The sequence below is a fragment of the Ptiloglossa arizonensis genome, chromosome 7 (assembly GCF_051014685.1).
Source record: "Ptiloglossa arizonensis isolate GNS036 chromosome 7, iyPtiAriz1_principal, whole genome shotgun sequence".
Taxonomy (NCBI): Eukaryota; Metazoa; Arthropoda; class Insecta; order Hymenoptera; family Colletidae; genus Ptiloglossa; species Ptiloglossa arizonensis.
The window spans coordinates 20,217,842-20,232,488 of NC_135054.1; the positions used below are offsets into that span (position 1 = coordinate 20,217,842).

A 14,647-nucleotide genomic window follows, 5' to 3' on the forward strand; every position below is an offset into this window, starting at 1 on the left:
ACGCTCTTCTCCGTTGCTAGTAAATGACTTCGTCTGGCAACCAACTTACGCCTTACTATGTACCGTGATTCGCTTGAAAAGTTGACGTCAAAGCATTATGAGATGCCGACAAGCACGTGTCTTCTCTGCACCCAACGGGTGTTTCGCAAATACGTGCCGCGTTACACGACGATCACCGTGTACTTAACACGTTCGCTAACAGCGTCACGTATAGGTTATCCGATTTTCACGGGCCAATATCGCACACGCGCGATACTCGTGTGTTTTTATTTCATTTCTGTACGAACCGATCTACGTACGACGTATTCCAAATATTGTTAGATATATTTTATTCTCGAGTGGTTACGAACGCGTCTGACGTTGACTTTGTTTAATATATAATATTCGAATCAATTTCTAAATAATAAAAAGCCACGTGAAGTTATCGAGAGATACCTTGGGGAATGATCGACCTCACGGATCGAGTGGAGGGGAAGATAGAGCGCGCGAGTGGTATCGGATCGTCCGTGGTCAGACGCGCGCTGAATCAAGTGGAATAGCCTCTGTAACTCTCGAGTCTGGAATTATTTTTAAAATTCTTTCCAACGAGAGTTCTCTAGAATAATGCCTCGATAGCGAATACACCTCAAATTTATAAAATGAATAAATATTTTAAAGAATTTACCTACTCGGGTAACAATTCAAAGAGTTTACGAAAAGACTGTTACTTCTGTAACTTCTAACTCTGAAATTATTTTGAAAATTCTTTCCCCTTGAATAGTGCCTCGGTGATACTCGAAACATTCTAGAGAATTTACGGGAAGATTAATTGCTTTCGAAACAACGAAAGTGAAATGGCCTCTATGACTCCTGACTTTGGAATTGTTTTTAGAATTCTTTCCAGTGTGAATGTTTTTGAATAATACCCCGGTTGTATGTATATTTGCAGCTTACGAAACGTACAAATCGGTAAAAAAGAAAATTACCTGCGTGTACCGGAGAGTTTACGGGGAAAATCTGAAATCAATTTTAAATTCTCTACAATGAAAATCTTATCGAGTAATACCTCGACAACGCGTACATTGTCTACTTGTAAAAGCTACAAGTATTTAAGAAAATCCGTGCACACCACGCAGGTAACATTCCATGGGGTTTACGGAAATATTGACCAGCGAATTAAATCTGAAATCAATTTTAAATTCTCTCCAGTGAAAATCTTTTCGAGTAATACCTCGACAACGCGTACATTGTCTACTTATAAAAGCTACAAGTATTTAAGAAAATCCGTGCACACCACGCAGGTAACATTCCATGGGGTTTACGGAAAGATTGACCAGCGAATTAAATCTGAAATCAATTTTAAATTCTCTCCAGTGAAAATCTTTTCGCGTGATACCTCGACAACGCGTACATTGTCTACTTGTAAAAGCTACAAGTATTTAAGAAAATCCGTGCACACCACGCAGGTAACATTCCATGGGGTTTACGGAAATATTGACCAGCGAATTAAATCTGAAATCAATTTTAAATTCTCTCCAGTGAAAATCTTTTCGCGTAATACCTCGACAACGCGTACATTGTCTACTTGTAAAAGCTACAAGTATTTAAGAAAATCCGTGCACACCACGCAGGTGACATTCCATGGAGTTTACGGGAAGATTAACCGCTCTCGAGACAGCGACGCAGAGATAAATTCCCGTAAAGTTCCTGGCCCGTGATTTACTAGCACCCTGTATATCGGTATCATTGGTGATACCGGACGTGTTGGTGAGGCTTAACGGTAAAATATATGGTTTCAGGGGTGGACAAGGCGTACGATGCTTAGGGATGCTTGGTCGAACGACGGTGGGAAAGGCTGGTGGCGATGGTGGTCTAGGCTGGGCGGATTGCTGGCGATGGCGACAGCCATTTCCTGTCTTGTTGCCCCGTTTCCGGGCGCCTCGGCCAATCCGGAAGCGAAGCGTCTCTACGACGACCTGCTGTCGAACTACAACCGCCTCATCCGCCCTGTTGGCAACAACAGCGATCGCCTCACTGTCAAAATGGGACTGCGCCTCTCCCAGCTCATCGACGTTGTGAGTAGAACTTAACCATATTATTCTACCTTATGAATAACATTGGAAACTATAAAAACCATAGTACATACATCGGTCAGACACTTGGATCAAGTGCGCCGGTTTCTCGCGCAAAGATCACGTTCATTGCGTTCGAAAATTATTTACTTGCAATTATAGAAACTATAGTATGGACATCGGTTAGACACCTGGAACAAGTGCGCCGGTTTCTCGCGCAAAGATCACGTTCATTGCGTTCGAAAATTATTTATATATGATTATAGAAACTATAGTACGGACACTGGTCGGATACCTGGAACAAGTGCGCCGGTTTCTCGCGCAAAGATCACGTTCATTGCGTTCGAAAATTATTTATATATGATTATAGAAACTATAGTACGGACACTGGTCGGACACCTGGAACAGGCGTGCCGGTTTCACGCGTAAAAATCACGTTCGTCGCGTTCGAAAATTATTGATCGTTTCGCAAATATACCGGGGAACAGTTCGCGTACTTTGGAACATCCTGTAGCGTCTCGGAGAGTCTTCGAGTGTCGGTATATAGCATAAGTGGCCAAGGTGACAGGCTTTGGTAGCCGCATTCACGAACCGCAATTCTCAAAGAGCCGCATTGAATATTCAAGCAGACGTAAATCGATATTTAATCCACCGATGAGAAAATAATTTCATTAGATTCACCATCGGTCGGTACGATAATGTTTAAATAAATTTCTACGTTAATAATGTGTTATTTCACCACCGATCGATAATACTCGATAACGGTTTCGTGAACCGGCGCGCTTGTTCCGTTACCGAACGCGAAAAATCTGTCGCTTGGAAACACTCGCGAGAAAATACTTTCATACTCCGCGTGCTCGAGAACTTTTTCGATATTCTTCTGTTCACCGTATGGTCATGCACCACGTATGTACGCTAACAAGGATCATGGTGTTCTCGACGTGCTTTCACGCGTTGAATCTACACGGAGAATCTGACACGTGCGCCTTAAGATACGAATATTCGTGATACTTTTCGTACACTGTTGATACTAATACCAACACGTTCTTCTTGTACAATATTACACGTTCACAAGTTCACTGAATTGCATACAGTTTATGGTCAATTCGATAAGCTTTTTATTTCATACGTCACAAAGTATGATCATATCTATTGTACAGAAAAGAAGTCTACGAAAATCTACTAATACCAACACGTTCTTCTTGTACAATATTACACGTTCACAAGTTCACTGAATTGCATACAGTTTATGGTCAATTCGATAAGCTTTTTATTTCATACATCACGAAGTATGATGATACCTGTTCCATAGAAAAGAAGTCTACGAAAATCTACTAATACCAACACGTTCGTTCTTCTTGTACAATACTATACGTTCACAAGTTCACTGAATTGCATACAGTTTATGGTCAATTCGATAAGCTTTTTATTTTATACATCACGAAGTATGATGATACCTGTTCTATAGAAAAGAAGTCTACGAAAATCTACTAATACCAACACGTTCTTCTATTACAATATTACACGTTCACAAGTTCACTGAATCGCACACGGTTTATGGTCAATTCGATAAGCTTTTTATTTCATACGTCACAAAATATGATAATATCTCTTGTACAGAAAAGAAGTCTACGAAAATCGAAAAGATTCAAGCGATATTTGCATTTAAAAGAACTGTGACCTCTTGCAGTACCAATCACGCGTAACTTGACCCTGTATAAACACTTCAAACGGAGATTCTATTATTCCGTGATATCTTTCGTAATATCTAAACAAAAACCGTACTAACCGTGTAACGGAATAATGTAAAACTTTCTCTGGGTTCGAAAAGACCCAATATTATTCCACGTCGCGTCGTTTTTTCTTCGAGTAGTAGTTTTCTTCGAGGGTTGTAACTTTTTCAATTTCGAAAGAAAGCTGTACGAGTAATAAAATTCTCTCCGGGTCCAAAACGACCCCGTCGTTGCAACGTGTTGAAAGTTACGCGCGATGGGACACTCGCTAACTCGTTTCGATGTTCCCGGTGTACGTTAAACGGACGAACGGTGGTCGAAATCGGCGATCGGTCCGGTTGTAGTCACCTCTATCTGTAAATTCGTTCGTGCTCGACACCTATTCACCGCGGTTCACGAATTACTCGATGGACGCGGCGATCGTCCGCGTACTTGCGGCGATAAGTTGAATTCCGGGAGTTCCCTGCCCGGAACCGGAACTAATTTACAAGCTGGCTGATCCATAGCACTCGAGCCATTAATTGCCATAATCTGATCGCGGCCGATCAATCGTGTCTCGGCGAGGTTTGCCGTTGCCCCGAACGGCCGCCTACACACTCGAGGCCATCTTCTCGACGGATCAATGCGCTACAATTACGCGATTGTCTATCCCTGACCCCCGTTTACCTCCTCCCTTTCCACCCCCACCGACCCCCAACGCCCCCGCCCAACGCCCACCCAACCCTAGAACCAGGCATTGTCTCCTTGGTTATTACATTCGTGTTACATGCTTATATAGCCCTGTCCCGAATTTCGGCTGTAATTACCTCGATCACGGACGTCTATAGACTAAATACGTGTTCCCCCGTACGGACTATAATTAATTTGTTATCGACTGGCCGGTCGCCCGTTGCGTTGGCTACTATCAACGCAATCCCAACACCGTAATTTCAACGGTACCCTGGAAAAGACGTCGTTGCGCCCCACCGTCGGTGTATTTTATTTCTGGCCGTTTCATTCGTTTCGACGATCGAGGAACCAATCTATCGGTCAACGGGGTTAACGGTCGAGGTGGTCGAGGTTTTCTATGGTGGAGGAGAGCCACCGGTGAAGAAATTTTCTGGTAAGGACGGTCCGAGACGAAGAGAACGAATCGGTGGGCCACAATGGGTCGAAGTGCCATCAGAGCGGTGTCATTTTTATGGGTGGATGCTTTTGGAAACGATGGTCAAGTGTGTTGAAGAAACGTTGGTATGGTTCGCTATTGAATGTTGATCGAGGTACTATTCTCTACTCGCTACTCTACTTTCTATTGCACTTTCTATTGTCTATTTTCTACTCCCTTCTCCTCACTCTTTGTTTCTTAGTCCTTACTTTTTACCTGTATTTTCTACTTTCCACTATCCACTTCTTACCTTCTACTCACTACTCTCTATATGTTTACAGATTCCCTTACACGGAAGACTTTGCATATTGCACCGTCTATGGTCAGACAAGTAGCATCACCCCTGTTTATGTCCAGACAAGTAGTAATTACCCCGTCTATGGCCAGAAAAGTAGTATTTTCCGTGTCTATGATCAGACAAGTAGTATGACCCAGTCTGTGACCAGAAAAGCAGTATTTTCCGCGCCTATGATCAGACAAGTAGTATTGCCCCAGTCTATGATCAGACAAGTAGTATGCCCCCCGTACATGGCCAAACAAGTAGTATTACCCCCGTCTATGATCAGACAAGTAGAATTACGCCCGTCCATGATTAGACAAATAGAATTACACCGTCAATGGTCAGACAGGTAGTATTACCCCCCGTACATGATCAGACAAGTAGTATGACCTCCGTCCGTGGCCAGACAAGTAGTGTGACTCCCGTCCGTAGCCAGACAAGTAGTACGACTCCCGTATATGATCAGACAAGTGGTATGACTCCCGTATATGATCAGACAAGTAGTATTGTCCCGCCTATGCGCAAAAAATACGACGAGTTCACTGTACGAGTTTCAATGATCAAAACCGAGTCGTTTCGAATGATTACTGGGTTAAAGTTTGATATTTTATATTAAACTTGAACGTGTTAAAATTTATCAACGACCGTGTTGTACGATTTAATTCGTTCGTCGTTGTTAGCGCGACGCACGCTATTCGCGCGCGGTTTAGCAGCCGTAGCAATTGTATTAAAATCGACCGACCGACGCCGAGACGCGCTTCGTCGGACGCGTCGTATGACGTGGAAAATTTAACGAATTCGTATTGTCGTCAGCGACGTTTCCGCTAAGCGAATTCGTTGCGCGGGAATCTGGACACCGAGGATGGGAATCGCTCGTTCCTCGTTGTTCAACAATCCGACAATTAGTTATCAACGGGAGAATCTTGTGATGAAAATAAGAAAAATACAAAGGAAAAATGCAAATGATTCTGTAGAAAGTGAACCAAGAAAGAATATATCAAGGGACGTATACATGAAAATATTACCTTTCAATGAAAAATATAAAATACAAAAAAAAAAGAAAAATACAAAGGAAAGTGAACGAAGAAAGAAAGATAACACGGGACACGTAGATGAAAATAAATATTATCTTTCGATAAAAAATACAGAATGAAAAAAATACAAAGGAAAGTGAACGAAAGAAAGAAACTAACAGGAGACATACTATATGGATAAAAGTAAATATCGCTCGTGGATGTAAAACAAAGGTGGTTCGAATTTATAACCCGACTCGCAATAAAAGAATAGTATCTTCGTACTCATTGTTGAGAATTTTCATCAACAAAATTAATTCGATTCAATTTATCACACGTGTGAATTTTCAAATTTCAGCAACGCAACATTGTCTTAGATTTCCACCAGTAGAATGGAGTTTAATTCGTACAAAGGTTTGTCCGTATAAATAATTAAACCAATTGTCCATCTACCCGTATCTTTACTCGGTTCACAGTTTTCCACCATCGCGATTTAGAATTTCTCCCCGGTGGAAGTCGTTAGCAATATTTATCAAGAAGCAACAGACGTTTCTTGCACTCAGATGCGTGTGTATAAGGAAGAAAACGCAAGAGAGAAGCCACGAGTTGAACAAAGACCGTGCTCGTCCAACAATGCGTCTAATTATTTACATAAAATTGAAACGATCGTGGCTTCGCGCGGGATCATGGATCGCGCGGAACAATCCCGCGTGCTCCTCGAGTTAGCGAAAACTGCGGAAACACGCGGATTTCAATGACACTCGCGAGGACTCCGTTTTGTTGGCCGGCTCTGCTCGGTAACGAGCGGTATGCCATAACGAGAACAGCCTAAATTACCCGAAGCAGACGAAAGCGTTCGAGCGTCCGGCAAATTTCTGGTCCGCTGGACACCGGCGGATCTATTTCGCGCACAAAAGAACCGAGATTCTTGTCTCGTACGCGCGACGCCGATACAATATACCGGGTGGAACGTTTAAATATTCTTTTTGCATGGAAATCTATGAAAAAGTTTTCTCAATGGAGGTATAAAATATTTCAACGGATTGCACGTGGTTTAATCTGAACGAACTTGGAACCAAATGTAAAAGAAATTACTGTTTGGAACACTTGAAAGAAATTAGTATTTCAAATTTCGCGCTATTTTCGCAGACGTTATTATTTGAGTTTGTTTTTCATTGAGAATAAAAAAGCTGTCGATTCAGTCGAATTAGTTTGTAAGAACGGTGTCACGGTTTACGCAACGGTTAAATATTTATCGAATTGTTTAAAAATTTCTCAATTGGAACGTTAATAATTACACAACGGGGCACGTGGTATTTTTAATACAGGTTTAACCGTAATGAAATTTCGCATCGCGGCCGGTCCGACACCGATTATATTTGTCGTTTGCATGAATCATTAGCGTGTTTGCAATTACAAATACAATCGGTATGCAAAAATATCGATAAAGGGGTTACACGGATTTCTTTTCCCCTTTGAATCGTTAATATTTCACAATTTTAATGACGCGGAGAGATTTGCTTTGTTAATTTCGGGAGCATTTTCGGGCCACTGTCGAAATTATTTCGCGAAATGCGAGATCCTTCTTTTTAACGAACAATTCTATTTAAATATTCTACCCGTAATTCTGCGAAAGTTTAAGCAGTCTTTTTACCCTCCAGTTTCAAAGCTAATTTTGTTCAAATATTCTACCCGTAATTCTATTCAAGTGTAAGCAGTTCTTTTTTAACTTTCAATTTGAGAAATAATTCTCTTTAAACATTCCACCTGTAATTATGCTTCTAACCGAAGAAATTTCCTAACGAGACACGAATCTTGATATTTTCCTTTTCTACCCGAATCGTTAAAGATCTCGATTTTTCGTAATACGCTCGAATTGTTCGCACGCGTTCTATCACCGTGTACTTTTTCACGATTAATTTTCCATCCGTCCAGATGATGCGTGTCAAGTTTCAAGTCAATCGATTAGACGTTATAAAAACAGCGCGAAATTCAAATTGACCGGTGACGATTGGGACACCCTGTAGAAATATTTTCGTAAGTGTTTCTTTACCATTGGAAATATTTCACGTTCGCTGTTAAGTCGATTATCATTCGAGACGTGTGATTCTCGAGCGACCATAATTCAACGTTACGGCGTAGTTTAATTACCAGACGTGTGTGTCGATGAAGTACGAAACCCGAGAGGAATGTTCAAGCTGGCCGTAAACCGAATAAGCTCGAGGAATTTTCCGTAACGGATTTACGTGCATTCTCGCGATCTCGACCGCCAGAAATCGAGCAATTTCTTCGTATTAACAACTAGGAGGTGCGCAGTCGGACAAAATCGATAATCTCGTTCGACGGTTCCTTCGTTGTCGTTCTCTTCGCGAGGTTTCGCGTAGCTACGGACGCCCGGCGTCGACGATACCGACGCGCCTCGTTAACTCTTTGCCCGCGAGCGCAATGAAACTGGGGGATGCTGGATCGATCGTCGCGTCCGATCATTTATTTATTTTTTATTTATCCACGGGAGAAACCGTTCGCGAGAAAAGAAGCGGTAACGTCGATCGAAATACAACTATCATACCTAAAACCGAAACTGTGCACCGATCGATCGTATGAATCGAAATTATCATCTTGAGCTGATTTCGTAGCTTGGTGAACGAATCTGAATTTTATCATCGCGATCGATACGATTTTGGAGTATATTTCAGGTGATGTTTCATTTTTTATCTAAGTTTCCAAGATATTCAAATTTTTCTCCTTTGCAAAAAAATTTTAGAGTTACTCGTGAGAAATTTATACGTTGAAAATTTACATAAAAAAAGACCCAGGATTCAATGAATACGAACCCTCTTTTTTTGCACTGTTACAATGATCTTCGAAACCTCTATACAACATAAATCTCGACGATCTTCCACGATTAGTCTCTCAATAATCTTCCAATCCTTATTCCACATTATATATTTCAAATATATACAAACAATAAAAGTAGTCTTGATTTTACACACTATTACAATGATTTTCGAAACCTTTGTGCCGGATAAATCTCAACGATCTTCCACGATAAATCTCCCAACGATCTTCCACGATAAATCTCAACAATCTTCCACGATAAATCTCCCACCGATCTCCAGGAAACCTCTCTCAATGATCATCCACGCAACGTGGAATTCCATCGTGCAGTGTCAGCTTGTTTACCATCGTTAAGCGGGGAGAAAACCTAATTAGAAAACAACGGTGGTGTAATAAACGGGAGCCGATCGTGAACTGGGATCGGTTCGGTGTACGGTCGCGGACACGAGCCAACGATCGGGAAACTGTGCAACACGGGAAACCCATTTGGATCGTCACGGAGCGATTAAAGTAACGCGAACACCGATCCGGGGGACTGTTCGCCTTTCCTACCGCTTTGAAAGACCGGACCGGCCTTCCGTCGAATCCGTAATGCAAAGCGTGCCGCTCCATTCAAGCCCGGTTTCGAGCGGCGATTTCGAATCGATCTCCACGCTCGATGCCTTCCCTCTTTCACTCGACGATTCTCTCAGCGCGCGACAGCCAACGCCCACTTTTCACGGCCGACGAAAGCATCGGAATACGATCGATAATCGCGAGCTAACCGGCCAATTGTTCCCAGCGCGTAAGTGGATGCACGGCCGGGGCCTCGTGGAAACAGTACCCCTTGTTTCTTTTGTCATTGCTGGGTGGATGCGCTTAGGATTGATGTTCGAGAAGTGTAGGTTCGTGGACCCCGATTAACGCCGGTGCTATCGAACGTGTCACCGTTTCTATACGAACCCGTGCACGTATCTTCCAAGTAATTTATGAGTATTTGTTTTCTATTTTGATCATTGCTCGTGAATATTGTAGGGAAAGATATCGTTGATATTTTAAATAAATTTACCCCTTCGTAGTTCTACTGCTTGTTGGTTGTCTATTTTGATAATTGCTCGTGTATATTGTAGGGAATGATATCGTTGGTAGAGTAAATTTGGAAAGAATTTTTAAATAAATTTACCACTTGGTAGTTCTACTGTTTGTTGATTGTCTATTTTGAGAATTGCTTGTGAATATTGTAAGAAAAGATATCGTTGGTAGAGTAAATTTGGAAAGAATTTTTAAACAAGTGAAATTGACTCCTTTGGTAGTTCTACGGTTTATTAGTTCTCTATTTTGATAATTGCTCGTGAATATTGTAGGGAAAGATATCGTTGATAGAGTAAATTTGGAAAGAATTTTTAAATAAATTTACCCCTTGGTAGTTCTACTGTTTATTAGTTCTCTATTTTGATAATTGCTCGTGAATATTGTAGGCAATGATATCGTTGATAGAGTAAATTTGGAAAGAATATTTAAATAAATTTACCCCTTGGTAGTTCTACTGTTTATTAGTTGTCTATTTTGATAATTGCTCGTGAATACTGTAGGCAGGGACATTGTTAATAGAGTGAGTTTGAAAAGAATTTTGAAACAAGCCAAATTGACTCCTTTGGTAGTTCTACTGTTTATTAGTTGTCTATTTTGATAATTGCTCGTGAATATTGTAGGCACCGTTAATAGAGTAATTTTGGAAAGAATTTTGAAACAAGCCAAATTATCCCCTTTGGTAATTCTACTGTTGAGTTTGCAAAAATTAGTTTCGAGAATGCCCAAAGTGTGTAAAATATTAATCAAGAAAAAAAGTAATTATCTCGACTCGTGGAAAGTTTAGTAATACGTAACATTTCCATTGAAGATATTTCTTCTATTCTAATTTACTTTTATAATTTTTTGTGTCTATGTACGTAACGAAACATTCTTATTGCGTTCGTAATAAAAATTGAAAAGTATCTCTATTTGCTAAAGAAGCAAAATAACAGCAACAGTAGGTTTTATTTGTTTTTTAAGTAACTCTTCTATTTGCGGTAATTAATTGGAGGTTTCGTTTACTTTGGAACTTGTGGCACGATGGGTTATTAGTTTAGGTGCTACTTAAATTTTGATCGCTCGTGTGGTATATTGAACTTGAGATCTGTACTAAATTCTTATCAAACTTGTTGAGCCATACTTCGAGCCACGCGATGCAACGAGGAGATCGATCGTGTGGCGATTAGTCATGCCAGTTGCTTCGCGAATGTCGCTTATTAGTCACTTGAGAATCGCGATATGTTTTGTGCACCGTGAGGTGACGACCGTTGATAACGCGATATCAAAAGCAAATTATCATCGAACATTGCTCTCGCTATAAATAGAATCTGAAATATTGTTCTCGGTATAAATAGAATCTATAATGTTATTCTCGTATACAAATACAATACATGAAACATCATTCTCGATATAAATACAATATTTGAAATATTATTCTCGATATAAATACAATACGAAATATTCTCGTTACAAATAAACCATTATACCCAGCATAGGTACACTGCCAAATTCGTCTCATTGTTATTAAAAATTAATAATCAATCGAAGTGATCTTTGGAACACCTTTTGTATTATCCAATAAAGGTCTTTGAAAATTCTTCGATAAAGTTTTCGAATATATTCTATGTTTATATTAAATACGTTAGATCAACGTCCTCCTAAAAGGAAGCTGTTCTGTTAGAAAACTATTTTACAAATCCTGTTGACGTTACCTCACCGAGATTTAATTTCCACTTAATTCCCAAGCAACTCTCGATTCTTTAATACGAAAGAAAATCAGCTTTATCTCGGTTATGTTACATCGTAGCAACCTTGATATTTATCAGGATACGAATAATTCACCAATGGTTTATAACTACCCACTTATATTTCGCTTTTACATTCTTAAACAGATGTTCGCTCGATTTACAACACACAAGAAGTGACCTATCGACAAAATGTTCTCCGCGAAACAAGCACATATACACATACATTCACACACAGCTATTTACGTAGGTAAATGGTGCAAAGAGAGCAGAGCAAAGATGTCGCGATTGTGTGGTTCGTTCCAACGCTATTTTTCAACACGTTTCGAATAAGACGATCTCCAGTCTCGATGCAGCACCGGAATACTCTCGAGGGGAATGCAACGCAGACAGAGGACCATGGTAATCGACTATCTTAAAAAGTCCGATTACGGAGCTGATGCTCGCGCAAAACTTGTCCAGGGTACATTTTCGCGCTGGCTTATCCAGGAGTGATTTAAAGCGTAGCTCCGCTCTCGAGTGGCAAAATACTCGGTAGTTAGATGCAGTTACTAGACAGGGGGAACGGTAGAGATACAGAGTGAACGACGAAAAAACGTGAAAGGGAAGCGCATTAAAGATAAGGCCGACACGGTATATCTCAGCAACGAGCACGCATCAGTTCCCGGTACATCTGTGTATCGGACACCGTGCCGGGATATCGATTTTCGCGTAAAAGCTGCGAGTGTCGTATCGGTATCTTTAACGCCGACAGCGAGAACGCGCGAGCATTCCAACGATCCCGCGATTCGTTCTCGTTTGTCGCGCCCGCTCGCTCTTACCGCCGGGTGAATTTTTCTCGCGCCGTGAAAACGCGCGGAAACACTGCACGAGGTGTACCGAAAAATCACTCCCACACTTTAGTTGTCATTTCGATGCAACGGGGTCGTTTGTTGCTTCGCGCCCGCGAGCCGGACACGCGGCTGATTTATCGCGAATAGTGGTTACACGGTTCGCGAGAGTGTCTCCTTGCTGTGGAGACTTGCATCGGGGAAATTGGTAGTCGATAACCTTGTGCGGAGGGGAGAAAGAAAATTGTCGAAAAGTTTCCGGATCTTCGATTTCTTTAGTATCTTTACAGAGGTCGATAATTTTGGGACTTTGGAACAGTGAAAGGAGGAAAATTAGTAGTGTGATCCGTCTATGGTCAGACACGTAGTATGAGCACCGTAGATGATTGAACAAGTAGTATTATATTCGTCTATGATCAGACAAGAAGAATTGCCCCGTCTATGGCCAGACAAGTAGCATCGCCCTGTATATAGGCAGACAAGTAGCATCGCCCTGTATATAGGCAGACGAGTAGTATTGCCCAGTCCATGGATAGACAAGTAATATTACCCCGTCCATGGTACGACAAGTAGTATGACCCCGTCTGGGATCAATCGAGTAGTATTAACTATCCATGGTCAGACAAGTAGTATTACTCGTTCATTATCAGACAAGTGGTATTACTTGTTCATTGTCAGATAAGTAGCGTTACTCGTCATGGTCAGACAAGTAGTATTACTCGCCATGGTCAGACAAGTGGTATTACTCGTCCATGATCAGACAAGTAGTATTACTCGTCCATGTCCACACAAGTAATATTGTCCTGTGTATGGTTGGGCAGTAGCATGACACCGTGTACGACTAGACAAGTGGTATTACACCGTCTATGGTCAGACAAATAATCTGCGATACTCTAATGGCTATAACATAGTTAAAAATCGATCCCATTTAGAGGAAGCGTGGTTGCACTGTTCGGGACTCTTCGAAAGTGTTTTTTCAATACCCCCTGAGACTGAAACGATTAAAGAAAACACTCGGGTAACATTTAAGTGGTATAGGATCGTTTCGCATCGGATGAAAGATTTTATTTCCTCGAGCTTGTCATTGCACTTTCGAGTTCCAAGAGAGAGATAGAGACAGAGAGAGTGAGAGGTACCTTCTCGGGAGAATAGACCACGATCTTGGTAACTTTCCTCGTCCTAAGGATCGACGGGAAAGGGGTTAACTGCCCCTTTGAGCGAATCGGTAACTTCCAGTCGATAATGGTCGCAGTTGCGCCTCGGGGTTCGCATTCCGGACTCGTGTGTCGCAGCACTTGCCGTACGTACGTTCGTTAACGAATCTCTCGCTGCACACTGTATGCACCGCGGTGCATCGTTGTTCGATACCGGTGACGTCCGTTAACTTAGACGTTGGCTCGTTTATACCCCACTGGTGGCCGTCTGGATGGCATCCACGGATTACTTATCCGATGGATCTCCACCGATGGAATCCACTCGTACACAGCGTTTCCCCATTTTTCGGAACGACGACCAGGATTGCGGTATTTCGTAACTGCAGTTCCTGGAATGCGCACAGACGCGACGAGTTCACTGTACCGAATATTCCCAAATGTGATAACCCCTTCGAGAAACTTAAAATCAAACAAATCCTACAAACATTACGAACTCGTGATCGAACGATACTACTAAAAACTATTACAAAAGATACCAGTACCTGACACGAACAAGCTACATTAAATTCTCAAAATGGTTCTCCCTCGACTCGGATCACGTTAGATGCGTTTCGCAACAACTTCGACAACGTTTCTCCTATTAATTATTGGCTTTCCGCGCAACGTTCCACCGAACTTTTCCAATTCGCTCGAATGATCTTTCGTTAATCGTTTTTTCCACGTGCGCTCGGTGCATCGATGTTTCCCGAATTCCCGTGTCGGTCGACAGGGATACCGTACACCCGTGCACGATATCGCGGCACGGATCT

At 41.7% G+C, this 14,647-nt stretch overlaps 1 protein-coding gene across 1 annotated transcript in view; it reads left to right on the forward strand.

The window, feature by feature from the left end:
* The first annotated feature begins 1,796 nt into the window (after window positions 1-1,796).
* The window catches only part of Nachralpha1 (nicotinic acetylcholine receptor alpha1), a 163,104-nt gene continuing 150,253 nt past the window's right edge, over window positions 1,797-14,647 (forward strand). The window contains exon 1 of the mRNA XM_076316967.1: window positions 1,797-2,054. Within this exon, the coding sequence (XP_076173082.1) occupies window positions 1,797-2,054 (258 nt within the window). The remainder of the gene's footprint in view (window positions 2,055-14,647) is intronic.